The 21866-nt window shown below is 36.9% G+C and overlaps 1 protein-coding gene across 2 annotated transcripts; it reads right to left on the bottom strand.

Moving 5' to 3' along the window:
• Nucleotides 1-1675: 1675 nt before the first annotated feature.
• Nucleotides 1676-21001, bottom strand: pla2g4aa (phospholipase A2, group IVAa (cytosolic, calcium-dependent)). 2 transcript variants are annotated; one of them, XM_079875960.1, is made up of 18 exons: nt 20922-21001; nt 19194-19297; nt 18343-18424; nt 18106-18254; nt 15553-15666; nt 15391-15428; nt 15098-15242; nt 14852-14988; nt 14534-14756; nt 12564-12678; nt 11837-11974; nt 10997-11086; nt 9814-9879; nt 8159-8398; nt 6864-7048; nt 4510-4699; nt 3400-3557; nt 1676-3289 (listed from the first exon to the last, which is right to left on the bottom strand). In XM_079875960.1, the coding sequence occupies exons 2-18, from the start codon at nt 19224-19226 to the stop codon at nt 3158-3160; spliced, it is 2235 nt and encodes a 744-aa protein (XP_079732086.1). In that variant the 5' UTR covers nt 19227-19297; nt 20922-21001; the 3' UTR covers nt 1676-3157. The 2 variants fall into 2 exon arrangements, with proteins under 2 accessions (XP_079732086.1, XP_079732087.1); XM_079875961.1 differs by lacking the exon at nt 20922-21001 and adding an exon at nt 19876-20812 and having other exon boundaries at nt 19194-19774.
• Nucleotides 21002-21866: the final 865 nt, after the last annotated feature.

The raw sequence follows: 21866 nt of genomic DNA, 5'->3' as shown, positions 1-21866 counted from the left end.
ATGTGTTCGATGCAGCGGTATACGCAACAACTGAGGATATTAGAAGACATGTTTGTGTAAGTTTTATTGTAAAAATATAGGATATCAACATAATGATGTAGTTGTTTATATTTTTAGCTTCATTGCAAGTGTATGACATTTGGTATAGAAATAAACAATGGTAATTAAGTGCTTTTCCTAAAAATGAGAAAGAAAATACAGGGTATTAAAACAGTATGAACTACAAATAAAGTCAGTATGTGAGGCTAAATAGATGTGTTTTAGTCTGAATTAGGTAAGATGTGTGCTTCCATTTCAGTTTCAGCAATCCCTTCACTCGATTGTGATGTTCTCTTTTGTTCTGAGCGGCAAGTGCAGTAGGCTAAGTAACATCGGGCATATTTTGTAGTATTAAAAACATATTTATACCGACTTCATCAGGCTCAGAAAATTCTTCACAAAGAATGGCCTTCTCAGCTGCCATAGTTGCAACTCTTGCGTCATCAGAACAGTGTGTTCAACGCATTACCGTTTCTGTTTAAAAAACGTTGTGCAACGTTTTGTCGGGGCTGAACCATAGACTGTAAAAAAAGGGCTGAACGCAGCCCTGGTGTGAGTGGAGGCGGGGCTAATTTGCATATTCAAAGACCACATATAGCTAGTAAATGAAGCAAGAGAGTTACATTCAAGCTATCTTAAGGCATACAGATTTTTTAAAGGAAAAACTTTTAAATCATTTTGGTGATCAAAGATGAGTTGAAAGGGATACAATTATTGATTAACTAAACCCTCCACACCCATGCTGTTGGAACGGCTCTCTACTGTCACTCTGTTTCTTGTAATACTGTAATTTCCCCCTCTCGAAATAATTACGTTTATTCACGCAATATATCCTACTTTATTCTCAAAATATTGCGACTTTATTCTAGTAATTTTGACTTTATTCTAAAAATTATGTATTGCTACGACTTTATTTTCGTAATCTTAGATTGATTCTTTTTTTACGTTGCGGTTCAGGGCTACCGTACTTTTCATTTGAGGTTTTGCATTTTAGATTCAGTTTACTTACAGTACTTTCAGGAAATTCCTAACAACCACAGTTTTCCCAGCAACTATAGTAGACATTTCCTCAAATGAGGTGCCTTTTTGCCAAAAATATTAAACATAAATGAATAAAAAAAAATAAAAAAAAAAACTGTGCTTTTCACAGTAAAGTGTTTTGTTTTTGTTTAAAGGACTGGCAAAAAAGTATTAACTAGTGAAAGCATAGTCCCCAGACCATTCATTGGTATGAGATCCTTTAATTATGTTTATGCACATTACACTACATGGGCTAGTAACATCACTTAAAGGTACATGGCACTCATAATTATGTTTTTTTAATTTTTTTTTTATACATGAACATACAAACATACAGTACATTTCCACTTTCAAAGGATCTGACAGTTGTGGTGTCAACTGTAATTAAGTTATTTCAAAGCCAACTGTACAGACCACAAACAGCAAGGAATGTGTTAAAGGTTGATATTTATTTTAGAGTTAAAGTGCACTCTAACACTCTAACACCTAAGGTCTATTTTTACCACAGAACGAGTCTTTCTAGTATCTATACCGTCCACCTTTATCCTACTGACAGGATAAAGTTCAGTTTTATGAATGACCTTACCTGCTCTACTTAACTTTATTCCCATTGACCTTTATTTCAAATGTTTGATTTTGAGATGTCCAAATCTTAAAATGAATGTTAAAACAACATATAAAAACTACACAATAAGCATACAAATAAATAATCTTGTGTACACTTTCATCATAAAGTACGTAAACCAGAGGAATGACTATGTGGGAAGTTAGATATTGTATGCGCCACACATGTCTGATACAATATCTGATACAAACAGGAAATGAGGATATTTTCACAACATGTCCCATCTTGTCATTGTTCCTGACACCTCACAAAGAGGTGGAGTCCTGCGTGGGAAGTGTGAGATGACATTTCACCTTCTTCCTTTCACCCCTTGGGCAGGAGACAACATTTGTAAGCAAAATAAATAAAAGCAGCTAAATCCAGTTCCTAAGCAATGAATCTTTCGCTAAAATATGAGATGAATCCTGTCCTGAAGGCAGGGCTTACCATCAACCATCTAGTGGTCATAGGTGCGTCACAGTAGAACCGAACGGAGAACATAAATTGTTTTCTAATCACATCGGCAGAAACACATAAGGAACAGCGTGTCCTGAAGCTCAAGCCACCATTGAGACCATAAATTACTCTTAGAACAGTATTTACTAAGTGAAAAAAAGGCTGTCAGTATTTGACTCTGTAGAGAAGCACACAGAATTGTTTGTAAGCATTTTAACATTAAAGGTGTGGAGAATTTGCCCACATAGTGACTTATAAATCATTTTGAATTGAAATAAAGTTGAAAATGGTCCACACTGAATCACAGAATGGCTCTCATTTACAAAGTGTTTCATGTCCCCTGCCCATTGAGTGCTTGTATATTAAATATTTTGGCTAATTTCAGTGACCAATAAGAGTGCAGTACTCTCAGCTCTCAGATCAGTTAACACATATTACCATATTTAAATCTATTCCACAGAATTTCCCCCAAAATGAGTGCAGAACATACAAAAAAAATATGTCTGTAGATTCTGTTTTGCTGATTCCACATTCCAGAGGTGACATAACTTGAATTGAAATTGTCCATTTCCCACCTTTAGATCAATCCAGACAACCTGGATCACAGAACTGTCGCACCTCTACTTGAAAATAACCTACCTAAGTCAGGGTTGGCACCATTGTTATTTATTTTTTATATTTATAGCTATTATTATGTGTTATTATTTTTGTATCATTGATATACTATTATAGTTCCTGTTCATATTTTGAATGAGATTTTATTTTTATTTTCATTTTTATTATTTCATTTCCAGTGAATTAATTCTTTCAATTATCCAGTGAATTATTAATTCTTTCCAGTGGTTAATTTCAAGTAAGAGGTGGGAAAATTCAAAGTCTTCTGGAATGCAACATAAAAATGAATCCTGTAATAAGGTCAATCCAGTCTTTTCTGATGAATCTGCTCACTGACTCCCATCAAGCACCAGTGGACCAATGCCGTCTCACATGTCAAGGCTTTTTGCGTATAGCTGTTTGCATAGCTATCTGTTAGGTGTGTCATTTTGCAAAGCTGGTGTCTCGTTTCAGGAACTTCTTGTTTTCAATTTCATTGAGGGAAAGGGAAACCGAACAGCATGATGGGTTCTCTCGTCTCCGCAGAATGCTGTCTTTAATAGACTCTTTTATGACCTACAAAACAAAACAAAACAAAACAGAGTCACGTAGAATGAAGACCAAAAACTAACTGCAAAAACTGCTGTGAAGGTGTTTGAATCAGAGTTTGAAGGAGTAGAGCTGACCTCAATGTTGTTGAGCGTGTTGAACTCCATTAGGTCATGAAGCCTCTTGAAGGCCTGGTTGGAGTATTTGAAGTTAAAAGTAGAGAAGGGAGAGGCTGGATCGTCAAATATGTCGAAGTCGCCAAACTCTATATCCTTTTCTGAATCTCTAGGAACTCCTTCATGAAAACAGAAAAGAGAATAATTAAATCTGACCTTTTCTACAAAGAAGTTCACATGATCTATAATACAAATACTAATGAATGAAATAGTACTGAAAAACAGTAATATTGTGAAATATTATTACAAATCAAAAGAACTGTTATTATAGATCATCTATTCAGTGTTATTATAGTTAACTAAACCTCAATCCATAAAAAAACATTTCCGTTATTTGAAATAAAACTGAAATACAAACTAAAATGAACACCCTGGCCCACAAAAATTACTAAACTTTAAATAATATGAATTAAAAATAAAATAAAAATATTTTGTAAAAACCAAGATACATTTTTTTAGGATACTTTTATGAATAGAAAGTTCAAAAGAACAGCAAATATTTGAAATATAAATCTTTTGGAACATTATAAATGTCTTTACTGTTCCTTTTGACCAATTTAATACATCCTTGCTGAATTAAGGTATTCATTTCCTTCTTTCAAAAAATAAATAAAATTTACCGACCCCAAACTTTTAAACGGTTTTAGTCGAGTTATGTGCACTGACAAATACTATATTGACACAACTTTCTACTGTGTTTTCCTTGTTGACCTCAAACAAAATCAAACAAACAGCACAATGTGCAGCACAATTTGCAAACATTATGAATAAGTGGACCAATAAGTCAATCAGAGTGAATTGAACATTGGAGCCACAGAGTCTGAAACATAGACTGAATCAGTCAGAAAACTCGCTACTTGAATCAGCTGGAATGAATCACTCACTAACTCAGCCACAGTTTATTACAGGTCATGTCTGACTTGAAATGAGATGAGAACTGTTTCTGTTATTTAGACTTAAAAAATGTTAAGAACATAAATTCGTAAAGGTAGTGAAACTTGACTACTTAACTACTTATTTACTGACTGGTTGTTAAAATGTATGTGTGATATTATAATGACATGCTCTCACCTGGGGCTTTAAAGTTCCGGAAGTTGATGTTGGCCAAGACGAAATGAATGACGGTGGGGCAGTTCTTTTCTCCCTTATTGGGTTTGAACACATAGCACTCTTTCAGACCCTCTCGGTCAAATACTTTCGAATCGATCTTGGGGAATGGCAGCTTATTCATACGGGCCCATTTTTCAGCCAGCAGTAATTCCTGACACAGACAAACAAGGACAAAATTAGATGACATTCACGCTTTGAAAAAACAGCTCAGAGAAACATACACTACCGTTCAAAATTTTGGAGTCAGTAAGATTTTTTGTTTTAGTTTTAAATTGATACTTATAATGTCTTTAAAATCAAATAAATGCTTTTCTTTTACAATTTCTATTAATCAAAGTGTTCACAGAAGTCTCTGGATAGTATTTTTCTATATTAAAAATGTTTTAGTAAAAATATATGTTCACTACCACTTAAAAGTTTGGGGTCAGTAAGATTTTTTAAAAGAAATTAATACTTTTATTCAACAAGCATTCATTTAATTGATCAAAAGTGGCAAAAAATAAGACATATTTCTATTTCAAATAAATGCTGTTCTTTTAAACTTTCAATTCTTCATTCAACAATAATAATAATACATTTTGGTAACACTTTATTTTACAGTGTCCGTTACATATGTTACATGTATTTACCACAGTAATAACAGTAAATTATGCATAATTACATGCAACTAACCCTCAACCAAATCCTACTCTAACCCTATAGTAAGTACAGTACATTTTGTTTATTAACATTACTTAAAAATATAATTACACTGTAACAATGACACGTTAAAATATAGTGTAACCAAAATTTTTCTTACAGTTTTTCTCGATTGCTTAAACACATTTCTTGAAACTATGCCTCGTATTCTCAAAACTGTAAACACAAATCCGTAACGTCTCACCCAATTCCCCAAACATCCTATTTTCAGGTCAAAATGAAGCTCTACACTCAAAACCATTCACTCTTGCTGAAAAACCAAACTTTGCCCTCAGACAGGACACACAAGCCCTCAAAATCTTTTTTTATATTTACTTAAGATGTGTGTGACCATCATATGACAGTAAAAGAGCACACACAAACCATATTCTAATATGGAATTGTATTGGAATGGTAAAGAGTGTTGGTCGTGACAGGAGGGCCTCCACTCAAGGAGACAATATGATGAACACGTCTAAGAATGTTCCGGTTGAAATACCATCATTTGCCTAGAAAGATAACATTCTGGGAGTCAAGACTATAAAGGAGAAAGGATGCCTTCACTGTCACACTCTGTGTCACTCTGTGTGACTGTACGACTGCTGGCCTTTTCTTGCAAGAAAATAAACCTCATCAAAGACTATTGGAAATGTTTGTCTTTTATTCAGTGAATTTTGTTTGTCACCACACCTCCCTGAAGGCTCTCGAGGTGACGGTAAAGCGACTCAAATTTGGCCTTACTTGTAGCCCAGCCTCCCTCATAGTCATACCATTGATAAAGACATGGGCAACTAGAGTGGCTTGAATTTCATCTGAGACTGCTTGTCTTCTTGCCCTTGCCCTTGCCCTTCCTCCTCCTCCTTATCCCTCCTCAATCTCTTCCTTCATGTCTTTCTGGATACATTGTTCCAAAACTCAATAAACTGATTTGGGCCCTTTTATATATCTATTGAAGAATCTGGTTGATGTGTGTTAAATTTTGACTCTTAGTGTTTCCACCTGGGTAATTGTGTGCTAACTGAGCTGAAGCTGTGCTGACTTGAGTGAACAATATTGAATGCTAGTGCTTTATACATGACAACATGGTGTAGGCAATGAGAAATGAAGGGATTTGTGTGTAGAGTTTTGCAGTTAAAGTTCAACAAATCTGACTCGTGTCAAAACAGGGAATAGTGTTTATAGTTTAGTGAAATGGGTGTGCTTTTTGATAAATGGCATTATGGTTTTGAAATTTTAGTTCAAAAGCCTGGTTATAGTGTTTAAGCAATCGAGAAAAACTGTAATCACCAAATCTGAATATTAGGATGATTTCTGAAGGATCATGTGACTGAAGACTGGACTACTGATCAAATAAAAGCCGCCTTGTTGAGCGTAAGAGACCCCCTTCAAAAACATTTTTAAAAATCTTACCGACCCCAAACTTTTGAACGGTAGTGTATATGACCAGAGCAACTGAGCTTAAAGGCAGAAACTGTTAAACCAATGAAAGTAGAATTTCTCTGTCTACTTCCTATCTATCTGCATTGTGTGACATTTCCTAGTTTATACAAACTTGTCAGATGTAAATCCACATTTGAATACATTCATATTATTCTTCATATGTACATGTCATGCACAAGCCTCGGGCAGACACTCACTTTAAATGGCGGGCTGGAGTCACTGGGCCTGGCTGAGAAGTCAAAGGAAATGATTAGGTCAACTCCTCTCTGAGGTCGCAGAATGAGAGGGTAGGGAAGGTTAAAGGTCAACCCGCTGTCCACCACATGGATTTTTTTACTCTTCACATCTAGAGGCTCATAGATTCTCTCAAACTCATCAGGATCTGCAGGAAAGATTTATTTGAATGTTACTGTTGTGGTTTGTGGCAATGACCTGTAAAGTTGTTTGAGAGTAAAGAATATTCTATGTTGAAAGTTTTGCAACAGTCATCATTTTTTCACCATTACTGTACACACAGCTTATCTTTTTTCTCACACCCAACTGCCAACAGGAAGTGGCTGTTGCTGAGCCACAGACACATGCAGTGCTATTATTATCAGTAATTATCAGATGAGACGCTGCCTTCACTGATCAGCGAGCTTAACAGAATGACACATGAACTTAGACTGCGCTCAAAATGTTCTCATTTTAACACAATCGGTGATCTCTTTCTGACAAGCACGTGCCAAAGACGCTTCCTTTGTGAAGGTATTTCTGTATATTTGACCCGTGGGAAAAAAGTTAATCTGCAGTGGGTGTGTTGGTATTTCTTAGATGTGAGGTTTTGAGCTGACTGACTTCCTCCCACTCAGGCACCAAATAATATTTGAAAGCCCATCATCAAGTCCTGTGGCACCTGACCAGATTTCAGCCTATTGTTCCACCTACAGTCCGTCACACCCATTTCTTTTAAATGCATACTTCGCAAGACCTGGTTAAGTAGAGTCAGACATTAAGACAAAACACTGAGTAAAATTCTGGACCAAAACGTTGAAGGTTTAAATCTTGTGAAGGGTGATCCTCCTTGAGTTTTTACTATTGTTACTGTTCATTGTGCTGCTTTTTTTTTTTTAAATCAAGATAAAATATATGAACTTCTATTGAAAACTTGTTTTAACAATAGTAAAAAAAAACTTGTTAAATCAGTCTTTTCTTTCTTTTCAGTTTCTCTTTATCTAAGTACATCTAATATTTCAAAAGATATAGTTTCCAGATAATATTTAATACCTTCTCTTCACTTACTATAATGATAATATACAAACCAATTATTTAACAACATCAAACAAATATCTTTATAATATCACAGTTATAATTCATACAGTATAATGAGGTTTGTATATGTGAAAATAAGCAGCTTTTCTTTTTGTAGTAGTCTTTCTGTTTTAGGAAGGGGGTCCTCGCAAAGGGATCATCATATCTGGGCGTTCTTGGCAGATAAATGACTAATTAGTACCTGTAACAGCATCAACCTCCTCATCCACAGAGGTCTGGCTCATGAGGTTGCTGAAGGGAGAGAAGGGCAGGGAAGAGTTCAGGTTGAGTCCCAGCATGAAATTGTGCACCTTGCCGGCACGGCCCTCACGTGTGTTGAACAGGGTGCTGTCCCCCATAATGGAGGTCAACATGCGCTGAACCCAGCTAGCCTGAGCATGACGCTGCCGCTCATCTTCTGCCTCTGCGCACTCCGTGCCTCCTGGAAGAAAGAGAGACAAACAATGAGTCTCTTGCTCCTTTTTTACAGATTTTTTACCTACTATGCCAATATTTTCACTAAACCAAAAACAAAAAAATATTTGTGTAACATTTTGTATGCATCAGAAAGATATATAGCTTTATATCACTGTATACATTTATTTTTTATCTCTACAAATGTATTAGTTTTTTAGGGGAATAACAGCTGAAAATTATGCAACTATGATATGAAAGTTAGGAATACACACACTTTTACTGGAAAATGATTGTATGATTGCATATGGTGCAAACCATTAAACAGTAAGATAAAGTTACCTTAATAATAAATAAATTGTTAGACTGTTAGATAATGTTACCTTGGCAACTATAAAAATAAATAAATAAAATGTTAAACTGTTAGTTAATGTTACCTAGGTAAAACAATAAATAAATAAATAAATAAATAGACAACATTTTAGACTTAATGTTACCTTGATAACAATAGATAGATAGATAGATAGATAGATAGATAGATTTTAACAATCTAAGCGCATGGTCTACAACACTTAGGGGGTGTCCAAATCCACTTTTGCTAGTTTAACAAAGGGGTATAATGATTGGCGCACCCAGCGCATGATCTAAAAGGGTTATCCCCATTCTCTTAATGAGTAATTTGTGTGTTTTGGGCGTAATGTGCAAAAAAAAAATTAGAGTGTAATTTCCCATTCCCTTTAAAAGCCAGTTGCGCTCACACCATGGCGGATTCGCTGTTTACATGATGGAGTTTGCCAGCGGGAAGACTGAACGCTTCTCCAGAGAGCAAAGGATCTGCTCGTGCGCGAGGTAAAAGTGTGCAAGCAGACCATCTACGGGACAGGCCGGATTCCACTATATCTTTACACAATAATAATCTTTTACATTGTAATCCTTTTATTTTTAATATTTGGCATGTTTGTGTGCTGCTGTGCGTCCCTGTGTGTGTAATAAGCTGAGTGTGCGCGCGTTGTGGACCCGCATATAGGCGCACATTACTAACGCGCTCTTTAAATAACACATTTTTTTGGCGCCATTGACTTTAGACCAGGTTTCAGTTGTTCAATGGTGCAGTCTATTTCTGTTGCCTCAAAATAGCAACGCACCAACAATGCACCTCAACACACCTCGTTTTCAGACCAGCACGTCCATGGGCGCACAAATGGGCGCAAATGCATTTGCTATTTAAACAATGTGACGCATGACGTGAAAATGATAACTGAGTCGGGCTGAAACTAGCAAAAAACACTCGCGCCTGGCGCTGCATTGCGCCTATTGTATGATAGGGCCCTAAATGACTGTCCTGTCAACTGGCCAGCGGGGAGTTATTGCGGTGCCTTGAATTGAACTAAGCATGTATGTGAGAGAAAAAATTAAAAGAGAGTGAAAAGAGCTCTTTCTCACCTCTTTGAGTTTCCTCGTCATTATCTGCTGAATCATCACCCACAATATGCTCTGGCTTAATTTGCTCTGAAAAGAAGAAGACACAAACAGTGAAGATTGTAGCCCACTATGGTCCACGCAGCCTCTTTCTTTTCTCTGTTCTGAGTTGCAACCTATGGGTGAACCTTACAAAAAGGCATTTAAATTTTGCATAGATGTATATATAAAGTTTTTCTTTTGCATTGTGATCCCCTGATTCTTAATAGCCAGCTATATACAAAAAAGACAAATGACACATTTGTACACTAGTTGTTAATCTAAGGGTACGTTTACATGACAACAATATGCTTAAAACCGAGAATTTTTTCCTTTGAGTGTTCCGCATACAGACGACACCGTTGTCAAAACTATCTCCATTCACACGGATCCGCGAAAAACGAATAAAAACCCCTGTATTCTGCTGCCAGGCCATTAGATGGCGATGAAACACTATAGACTGAACACGTAATACGCATGTGCATGATGTCATCGTCTCCAGAGATTCGTGTTTTTGTTGTTTACATGGAGACCGTTTTCTAAAAACTTGAACTTTAAAACCGTTTTCAAAACATTGCGTTTTCAGGCACCCAAAACGCCGTTGTCGTGTAAACGAACGACCAAACGCATAAAAAGTTTACATTTTTAGTTGAAAACGGTGTCGTGTAAACAGCCATGATAGTGCATGATACATGATAGTGTTTGTTGCGCTGAATTACTATCTTGATTACAGTTATGAGAATGTGGAAGAAAATCTGTAACAGTCCTGAAGTCTTAAAAACCTAATTGTATTTATGCAAAGTGCAACATAAACATGAACATGCCGAACAAACTCAACTGTTAGTGTTATATGTTGCTGTACTTCAACTTTGAATATTTGCAGGCGGTTTGATTGAGGTCACACAGCAATAGCAAGTAGATCAGTGTGTTAATCTTATCTTTCCACACCAACACTGTGCACTCATGAGTGTCAACTGTACGTTTGCACTAGAAGAACTAGTAATGGCACATTTTAGTATGTCACAAGGATACAAACTCGTCTCGATGATATGATATCAACCTAAATAGTCCTACATCTGTGTTCTGTTGAAAAATGGTGCAATTTGTCCCTTTCATCAAGTTCTTTGGCTTTGATAGCTAGAAAAGTAAGAGCAACAATCTTACTCACCCAGCTCCTCCTCCATTGTACTGCTGCTGGTTGTCTCCTTCACCCCCAGAACCCGGTTAAAGAGGATGGAGAAAGCGCTCCCCCATACACCTGCAGCATACACACTTACATCAAACACTTTACATACTACAGCAAACAATACCTGGAACTGGTAAACAGGATTATGATGGATTATATATTCTGATGTATAGCTCTATTCAAACTCAAAAGGGTGCAAGATGCTTGTGCAAGATTAGTAATCTTGATTCAACATAAGATACATTTATAGAAAGAGTTGCTCATACTAGTAAGAATAAAGCATGATTATATCTCTACATCAACATTTAATCAGAGGAACCATCATTTCAACTAAACTAAACTGTTGCTAAGCAATTCAAAATCTTTATGTGACAACTAAAATCTTTCAAAAACATTCAAAAATTGTACTTAATCTTGTAAATGATTAAATTGCATTCATCTTTGTGTTAATTTCGTGAAAAACATGAAATCTGAGAGCTTTCTGTCCCTCCATCGACAGCTACGCAACTGACACTTTGGCGCTTAAAAAAGTTCATAAAGAGATCTTAAAACTAATCCATATGAATTTGAATGTGAATTTTCCGAAGATTAACAAAAGTCTTACGAGTTTGGAATGACAGGAAGGTGAGTCATTTATGAAAGAAGCTTCATTTTTTGGTAAACTAATACTTTAATTCATATCAGGAATATTCATTATATCTGATGGGAAGTATGAGTAATTGTAAAGTACATGAGTGACTGTACTGTTGTCACTACATGGGTATTGAGGTGGTCTAAATGAGTAAACCCTTCTGTTGAAATTCAGAGTAATCCCAGTCTTACCCATGAGGAAATGTAAGGGGTTTTCCTCGTATTGTTTCACAACACAGCCCATGAAGAACTTGCTCCCAAACAGCCCTGGAGACATGAAGGTGCCATATTTGGCCATGCCAATTTCATATGGGGTGAACTCTACCCAGTCTGATTGAAACAGGAAAAAATATTAAGTGAAAATTACATGCAAAGACATTGTAAAATATTACATTGCACTACTAAAATAATCCTATATGACTCAAGTCCATTCATGTACAGTAAGTGACTCACTTGACAAAAACTAACTTACAATTACTTCCACTTCCACCATCACCTGCTTAGTCACATGCTCTGATCCCATTCAACAGAAAACAACCTACCCACACAGTGACTGGTACACTAGTCTCTAAAAATAGTGTCTACACTTGTCAAGTCAAGTCTTGTGAAAGGAGCTGTGTAATTTCAGACTGACTTCACAGTGGGTCAATCATTAGGCCCCATAACAAATATTTGCATGTTTTCCACAGTATTAAGCAAATATAAACAAATCGATAGTGTTCAGCTTCCATGGAGGCTAGGAGGAGGTGTCATACAAATTTTGACTATTTTAAGTATTGACAGGTCTTTTCTCATTCCATTTTGACAATAATTATACATTCACACAGCAATAAATAACGGACAATGCAATACAATGTACCATTCTAATGTTATTATTTACTGGTATTTGTAGCCCATTTAATGTGAACTGTCTTCTTACCAGCAAACATGAGCTCAGAGACATCAGGTTTGACGTGCAGACAGGTGAAGAGAGGCATCGGGCTCTGACCTTCATTAATTTTTCCCTGCAAGGCGCTCAGTTTAGTGTCCATTCTCTGTGCAAAACACACAAAAACCCACAAAGTAAGCGTAATGATCAAACTTTTTTCTTTAATTGTTCACAGCATCTGTCGAGGTTGAGGGAAGACAAACATTTTAATTAACAATGCTTTTTACAGGGCAGTTTCTAAAAGGTTGGTACCAAGAGTGTAATCAGGGTTTCTGCAGGTTTTATGAAGGTCATTTTTTAATACCTTTTTAAGACCAAGTAAAGAAAGTGTAAGGAATCAATTGAAGACAAAACAATACGTCTATATGTTCTCTAAATGTAAATGTCTCTGGAGAAACACAATGAGTTGCATTTGCAACACTTCAGAGTTTGAAAATACATAGATATCCATAACTTTTTAATTCATTTTACAAACCAAAAGTAGCTTGAATCACTCTGCTCCCAACCATTAGAATATGGAAATAACTTTTACAGTAGCTTCTGATTGCACTGCAAAAAGTGATAAACTTCCCCAGTATTTTTGTCTTGTTTTCAAGTGCAATTGTCTAAAGATTCTTAAATCAAGATACATTTACTTGAGATGCAAAGTGACATGAAATATAAAGTCTTATTTTCTGTGAAACTGATCAAAATGAAGCGAGTTTATGACTGAAACAAGGACAAATATCTGCCAATGGGCTGAGAAAAATCAGCTTAATTCAAAGGGAAGTTTTCATAACTCATTGGCTACAGTTTAATCAAGTAAATCAAAGATGTTTAGATATTCGTATTGGAAAACAGGACAACAAATACTGAGGAAGATATTCATTTTTGCAGTGCATGCAACTTTTAATAGCATGACTTATTTAAGACTTTCTACTCTGATTTAAGACAGTTTTTAAGGCCTTAATTTGTGCAAGGGATAATAACAGGGTTCGTACAAGGTACTTAAAGTGCTTGAAGCACTTGAATTAGATTTTTTTGACATTTAAGTCAGAAAACTTTATGAAAATGTATTTGAAAAGTGCTTGAATTATTGAAAAACAATATATGTGAAGTTAGTGTTTAATTTTATTGATAAAACGATCTTTTCACGCAAAATTAACGCAGCAGCCCTCCTGATATGGATATAGAGCCATTTCGCATGGCTATGAGCATGATATTGCTTATATAAATATCTAAATACATGATACAAATTTCATTCTTCAGGTCAATCATATATTCATGAGAACAAAAACATTTAATAAGGAAAGCGATAGCTTTGTCATAGTATGGTTAAAGTTCAATGGTTAAAGTTACCACAGTCATTGCATGTGCTGCAATTTATTTGTACTATTTAGTTTTATTAGTTTATTTTTATTTATCTATTTTAGAATTTGAAAGATAATCAAGATATTGTTTGATAAGTAAGATCTCTGATTGTAGTCCTTGAAAACCAAAAAAGCAGAGCATGAAAAGTCCTTGAAAGTCTTGGAATTTCATTTTACAGTATCTGTACGAACCCTTTTAAGAGCCACAGAAACACTGATAATTTGAGGAACAGTGGATTTAAAAAATAAAAGTAAAATGCATATAAAAAATAAATAAAATCTTTTGGAATTGTCTTTACTGTCCCTTTCGATAAATTGTATGTGTCCATTGTGAATAAAAGTATCAATTTATTTCTTTCTTCAATAAAAAAAACACCTTTCTCATGCCAAACTTTTGAACGGTAGTGGACAGTAGTGCCTTCTGTTATTGAGAAGTATCTTCCTGATTTACAGGGACCAAAAGAGAAGGGTCCATTTGCATTTGGATGCATAATAGAGAGACAACTAACAAAGGAGTCTTTGTACTTCACCAGTGTATAAATAGAGTACAGTGTCCTACTGCAGCAAGAACGTTCAATAACCCAGTTTGTATTCTTGCACACGGTATCTCACCCCAGGAATGAGAGTCTCTCCTATCAACATCCCGAAGATGTCAGTGAAGGTGACAGGCTGTCCGGCCGATTTCTTCTTCCACAGTGCTTTGACGTACCGGTTGATATTTTGGGGTAGGAGCAGTTTGAGTGGGTTATTGCTGACCCTGGTCATCAGCTCCTTATTAATATCCCCTGGGCCTATAGCAGGAAACTCAGGGTGCGAGTACAGCATGGACATATACCTGTGGAAATAAAGTCAAGATTTGTTGAAGTGTTCGGAATGGTTTCAAATGCTTGTAAGCAAGTCTAAATATCTGAATATTCGGCTTTTACTGACCACGTTGATCCAGAAAGTCCTGCCATGTATGTTGCACAGTCAAGCACCCCAGATTCATACAGAGCCTTCATCACACCAGAGAAGCCCACCATCGCACGGAAACCCCCTCCAGAGCCCACTATGGCGATAGTGGGAACCTGAGCACACATAAAACTGCAATCACACAGGATCCCTAACACTAGCCACACAATCATTTTTTTTGTATATCATGGTTCATAAGGCAGTTTGTGTGTTTTTTGACTTTACCTCTCTCGGTGAGGCTGGAAGGAAGCGTGGGTTTTCCATTTTGAGAAGCTTCTTGATGCTGAGCATAACTCTGTCCCTGCGCTTCTTCATAAAAAGCTTCTCCTGATCACACAGTGCCATGCTGAAGCGCAAGTCTGTGGACGAACTGTACAAAAATGATTCAGTTTCAGTCCCTCATTCATTCTTATTTGATAAACCAACAAAACAAAATCAATATGAACCACCACAAAGGGACCACAAAAGGAAACTCAAATATCCATTATGTGTAGTAATAAAAATGTCTTCATACATACCACACTTCTAAGAACAAGTCGAGGAACACTTTGGTCGTCTAGCAAGAATCAGCGAATAAAAGTAAACAACATGACACTTAAAATTAGTAACCATGATGCTCAAGTTAATGTATGATTTTAATTCACAACAGGCTCAAGGTGTAAACCAAAATGAGCTTTTACCTTGCCGATAGAGAGGGCCACTTGCTCTGTATGCCCCACTTTGAGCTTTGAGAGGGAATATTTAGCTGTGCCCAGAGTTTCATCCATTACATAATTAGCATCCATCAGTGTCATCTAAAAAACAGCATTCAAACAGTAAAACATACAGTAGTGCTGATGTATTTTCTAATACTTCTAAACTGCAATACAACACCTTTACTGTACATGCCAACAACAGCATAGGCACACTTTTAAAGTAAAAACATTTCACAAAAATAACTTTGTTACGTTTTAAACTATAAAAATGTAACAAACTCATATCGAACCGTGACCCCAAAACTGAGGTACGTACCGAACTTCTGTGAACCGTTAAACCCCTAATGTGTAAATATATATATATATATATATATATATATATATAGGAATTGTCTGGGTTTGCTATGTGTTTTAGTATTGATCTAGTTTTCAGTTTTTAGGATGCATTTACACTTGGCATTAACATGCGATCACTGTGATCCGATCAAGCAGATCGGATCATAAGCCAATCAGGACACGGTGCATTTACACCTGTCCACATCAAGTGGCCTCTGTATCTGGATAACAGATCGGATCTCTTACAAATCTCGTAAAATGAGGAGGATGAAGAGGCTGCAAGTAGGCTACTAATAATGAGGACACGGTACAGAGAAACGTATGGGTCCGAGAACGTTGCCAGCTGTGGTGGGAAAAATGCGCGTTCTTTACAGAAAATGAATGGTTCTGCAACTTTCGGGTGCGAACTGCGAAGGCAAACATTTCAGTATATTTGCGATGTAGCTTACATGTAGCCTACTTCACACTCGACTGTATCGCAAAACCACACAGCTCTCAGTTCCGGAGAGAGGAGGGGGAATAATGACAGTGGGCAGGGTTTTGTGTGACGTCCACCTGTGAATGCAGACACGATGGCTGTATTGCGCTTACATTACACTGAGATCCAATCACAATGCGTCCTCGACTACCTCCGAACCTGGACACTTGTCTTTTCAATGTGTATGTGGACAACATCCGGATTCAGGTCGCATGTTAATGCCAAGTGTAAACGCAGCCATAGTTTCACCCAGCAACGCATTGTTGAGAGTTTGTGTTCCCACCCTACCTCCCCTCTGCCTGTTTCTAGTCAGCCAAGTGAGATGTCAGCCTGTTCCGCTTCGACCAAGAGGGTCAGTCCTGAAATTTATGTCTGTCCTGTATCATCCAAGAAAACTTTTTGTGAACCCCTTCCTGCACTGTCTCCTCACAGCCCTTTAGCTCCTCCTACACCTGCTCCACCCATCTGCTTGGATTCGCCTTGAATTGTCAACCCACTAGATCCGCCTAGAAGCTCCACCTCGGCCTGTCGAGCAGTCAGCTTCGCCTTGGCTCCTCGCCACCTTGGCTCCACCTGGGACCGTTGACTCCCTATGACTCCACTCGGCTTCCTTGTCCCTCCAGCTCTGCCTTGATCAGTTGTAACTCTTCCTGTTCCATGGACTTCCAGGACTTCACCTGCGCTTCGTCCCTCCACCCCTTTGGCTCCTCCTTCCTTCCAGCTCTCCTTGGTCCTCAGTCGCTCTGCCTTCGTCTCAGTTCTCTGACACCCTGGCTCCACCTCGGTTGCTCGTCGCTGCGGCTTCGCCCTCCCCTCCAAGACTTCTATGTCACCCGGTCCCTTCTGTTCGTCGTCTTTGCCTAGGTCTCCACAGCCAGCATCTCCATCTCGGTCAGTCGTCCCCTGGTTCCAGCTGCTAAGCCTCTGCCATGACTCGTCCCTCCCTTGACTCCGCCGTGGGCCTGCGTCCTGGCCTTCCTACTGGGTATTCCACCCTGGCTCCTTCCACCTTCGTTTCCGCCCTGGCCCTGCCTGTCCTGTGTTCCTGCCCAACAACCACATCCTAAGCCCCCTCCTGTCCTCCTCTGATGGACTTTGGCTTTGACATTGTTTATTGTTATAAGGCACGCCCTATGCTCGGTATGCTCTACACGGAAATCTGATCTCACCATCATTGAGTCAATCTGTGATTACATGAAGAAACGGAAAAAGCTGACACAGACTAAATCCAGAAGAACCATGGCAACATATCCAAGACGCTTGAAGAAACCTTCCTCCAAAGCTACAGTGCTGTGAAAGGTTTTAGGCACTTGAGTAAAAATGCTGTAAAGTGAGGATGCTTTTATAAATAATGTCATACATATATTTTATTAATTAACTTCTATTAACTAAATCAAATCAATATTTGGTGTGAGCACCATTTGCGTTTAAAACAGCTTTTGTCTTAGGTAAACTTAGGTAAGCATTTTTTTTTAGGTAGCTTATAAATTTATTTCAAGCGTCTTAGAGACATAGCCACAGTTCTTCTGGATTTACCAGATGCCATTACAATTAATGGCAAAAATGTATGTTTGGAAATGTAATGATATTTCCTGCAGACACACTACAGCAAAAGATATACATAACTGGCTTAAAAACTTTTTTTTGTGGAGAAAATGCTAACGTGCCTAAGACTTTTGCACAGTACTGTATACACAAAGTAATTTAGAGTATGATTTTTTCACCTCCAAAACATTGGGTACATTGGGATCCAATACAAAGTCAAAAGTTTCGTTCCACTTCGGGTTAATGTCATTATTTATGTGGCGTGTTCGTTTCCTTGACTCTGGTGTGGTTGGAATTGACAGTTCCACGTAAGGGTCCGGGGTGTCCACTGTGAACAAACACACAATCACTCAAGTATTAATGCTCATTTGAGGGTTTCTTCAAATAGCAAGAAGATTGCACAAATATATACTCACATAAATCACCAAATGCTCCTTTAGTCACATTTTCAGCTCTCACCACAATCACTTTCAATCTATGAGAATACTGATGCTCAACCTGTACATTTGAAAGATCCACAATGACAGGGATTTAGAGTGGCAAAGGCATCTATGTAGGCTATAAAGGAAGCTCATTTAACTACTGAAGTAGGAAATGGACAACAGGTTATTCCCAAACAGAATTATGCTTAAGCAGAAGATACAGTATGTCTCTAATTTCATAATTTCAGCATGTTGTCACATGCAAATTAATCCAACCACTGCAGCTTTGTAGTTTTCCATTTCTAACTTTCTAAGAGTCTCAAATGTTAAAGCACATTGATAAAAAACACAAATAAATTATGACATAAATAAATGTGGTACCACTTTAAAATAAGGTTCATTAGTTAACATTAGTTAATGTATTATCTAACATGTACTAACAATGAGCAATACATTTGTTACAGTATTTATTCATATTTGTTAAAGTTAGTTAATAAAAATCCAGCTGTTCATTGTTTGTTCATGGTGCATTAACTAATGTTAACAAATACATCCTTTGATTTTGATAATGTATTAATAAATGTTAATGTATAAATGTTGGAAATTAAAATTAACTTAGATTAATTAATGCTGTAGAAGTATTGTTCATTCTTAGGTCATGTCAACTAGGTAGTTAACTAATGTTAACTAATGAACCTTATTGTAAAGTGTTACCATAAGTGACTATAATAAACACTGACGCCTCTGTTATGCATTCATGTTAATTAAACAAGCTCTAGGCTACTTTCTAAATAAGCTAAACGTTTCTCATTGACATGATACGTTAAACATAAAGAGTAACTTACTATGATGTACTGATAGGGGTCTATGGATGACATTCTGACAGCAATTTGGAGCTCAAGAAGGCACTTTACTTCAAGACAGTCCGGAAAACAACTGTCAAATTAGACTATAAAAAGAGGAAGAAAAAAAAAACGCAAAGAGGTTGAAACATGATACTTGTCGAATAACACAGAGTTTAACGTCTTGAGACCCAAAAGTTCGCTCTCAGTTCAGAGGAAAGTATGTAGGTATGTGACAAAAAAAATCAATATAAAAAAATTCATATATAATCATAACCATATGATAGATAATAAAAATACCTTTAAAATGGTTTTTAAATGATTCAAATCGGATAATTATTAAGAAAGTTATGGAATTTTTAAATTCGGAAATTTGGGGTCATTTTTGTATCTAATTAAACCAATAAAACAATGAAAAACTGTGACCTCTTCCGCTTGACCAAACACTTCAAAATATCATAACTTCCTCATTCCTTGGTCTATTTGCATAATTCAAACACCACAGTGTAGGTAATTAAAAGCCCAACATGATTAAGATGACCTCTTTTTAAAAGGTATATATAAAATTTGACAAGCAAAATTATCTGCCAATGGGGTAAGAAAAATAATCTTGTTTTCCATTCGAATTCAGATTTTTTTCTTACCCCATTGGCAGATAATTTTGCTTGTTTTAAGCAAAAATTACTTAAATGACTTTCTTTTTATCTTAAAACAAAATAGAATTTCTTATGTCATTTTACTTCTCTAGTAAATGCTTCTTGATTTAAGAATTTTTAGATATTTGGACTAGAAACAAAACAAAAATACTAAGTAAGAAAAGCATTTTTTGCAGTGTAGGCCAAAGAAATTCATTCTCACAACACACAGCAATGAGGCCTTCAAGTACTAAAGACATTCAGTAATTGTGAAAATAATTAAATTTTACCAACTCTGTGCAGAATAATACAGCACACATTGGCTAAAATGTTTGTAAGATTTGGCCAATCAGCTTGCTAGAAACGGGTCACATGACTTGGCAGGCAGCCAGAAGCACAGTTGTTCCTAAACAAATCCATAGCCATCCATGGTATTTATATATATGTTTGACTAAATCATGACAATAATGTAATCTAGAGATTCTAAACCTTCGTTCTGTATGATTACTTTGAAAAATACTGCACGGATTGATGAAAACTGGGAGAAGTTTTGGAAGCCAATATGACCGAATGGCCGATTCAGCTTTTGACAACAACGTCACTTGCGGATCGTAAAAAAACACATGCGAATGTTACAATCAATCCCAAACTTCACCTAATTCAAGTTAAATGTATATTCTATCAAAAGTATTGGGTTTGAAACAAAAAAATACTCACCTTCATAGCGGATTTTGACGCCAAACACGAGAGAAATGTTGCTTCGCTTGTAGCTTTCTTCTTACGGCAGCCATCTTGGAAATTCGAACGTGAGAATCAACGTGATGACGTAATTTATGTCACTAGTATATGGGCTTTAGAGGTATTCACAAAGCAAAGATACGACAGCTTTCCTAAGTCACCAACGCGCCTGGCGCTGATCACCTGCTGAGAACACAGCCGCGGGAACAAAGCGCTCGTGCGTATATAGGTCAGTTTGTCACATACCTAAAGTATGATAGAAACTGTTGAAGCAGGATTTAGTTGCATAAGTCATTTACACGCGTGGATACTCAACGTTTTACGACTTTACAGAGAAATGAAACATGCAAGAACTTACCATAACTGGTGGTACAGTGATGTTGGACCCTCTCCGACAAGAAATTCAATCCAGGAAGCCAGGAGGAATGTTCAATACTGGGCGGACTAAAGATGTGTCATGAATATGAGTCGTTCAGTTGAGACTGTTATTGTGAGGATTCGATCGAACCGATTCGCACAGCGTTTGTAAATCATCGACTGAGAATATGAGATGAAATGTTGGAACCATAAACATAGCACATTTATTTGGATTTTGTGGAAAAACAGTAGTGCCAACACGGTTTTAATTAGACTGCATCAAACTGGACCACACAAGTAGCTACAAACAATACAAAAATGTAAACGAAATGATCAGTGATAATATCAGTATTGAACAAAATATTAATTAACCACAAGAAAACGTCAAATGGGAACACTTGATCGATGACTCAAATGACTGGTGAATAGGTTTCCTGAACCGGTTCAAAGATATTAATCATTCAAACGAATCGATTCGCTAAACTGAGTTACTTTTTTGGGCGGACGCAAACTCTTCCCCCGCCCCGGTTCTTCATATTTCAACTCTGATGGACACATGAAAAGGACCCCGATGGAAATGTATAGCGACATTTGCTCTAGGTGGCGCTCATGAGCTGGAAAGGAATGCCTGTATCACTGGAATGCAGTATCTACATCTTTGTGTCGCGTCTGATTTTGATCATTACGGTTTACGCAGACATGTTACGCCATCATGTCTATAAAATAGTTACTTTACCTGAAACAGATAGAGCCTATTTTGAAAGAACACAAACCAAAAATAATTATAGAAACATTTGAGTAGCTATGCAGTTAAAAAAAATCCTGAACTGCCTATAGCCTATTGTAAATCTGAAAAACCTTTTATTAGGTTTATTTGTATATACAACGGTTATATATTATGTCAACGGTATATATGACATATGTCAACGGTTTTTACCAACAGTTA

This window comes from Squalius cephalus (assembly GCF_949319135.1).
Source record: "Squalius cephalus genome assembly, chromosome: 7".
Taxonomy (NCBI): domain Eukaryota; kingdom Metazoa; phylum Chordata; class Actinopteri; order Cypriniformes; family Leuciscidae; genus Squalius; species Squalius cephalus.
Note: the sequence above shows the minus strand (reverse complement) of the source record. Positions and strands in the feature narration are given on the sequence as shown.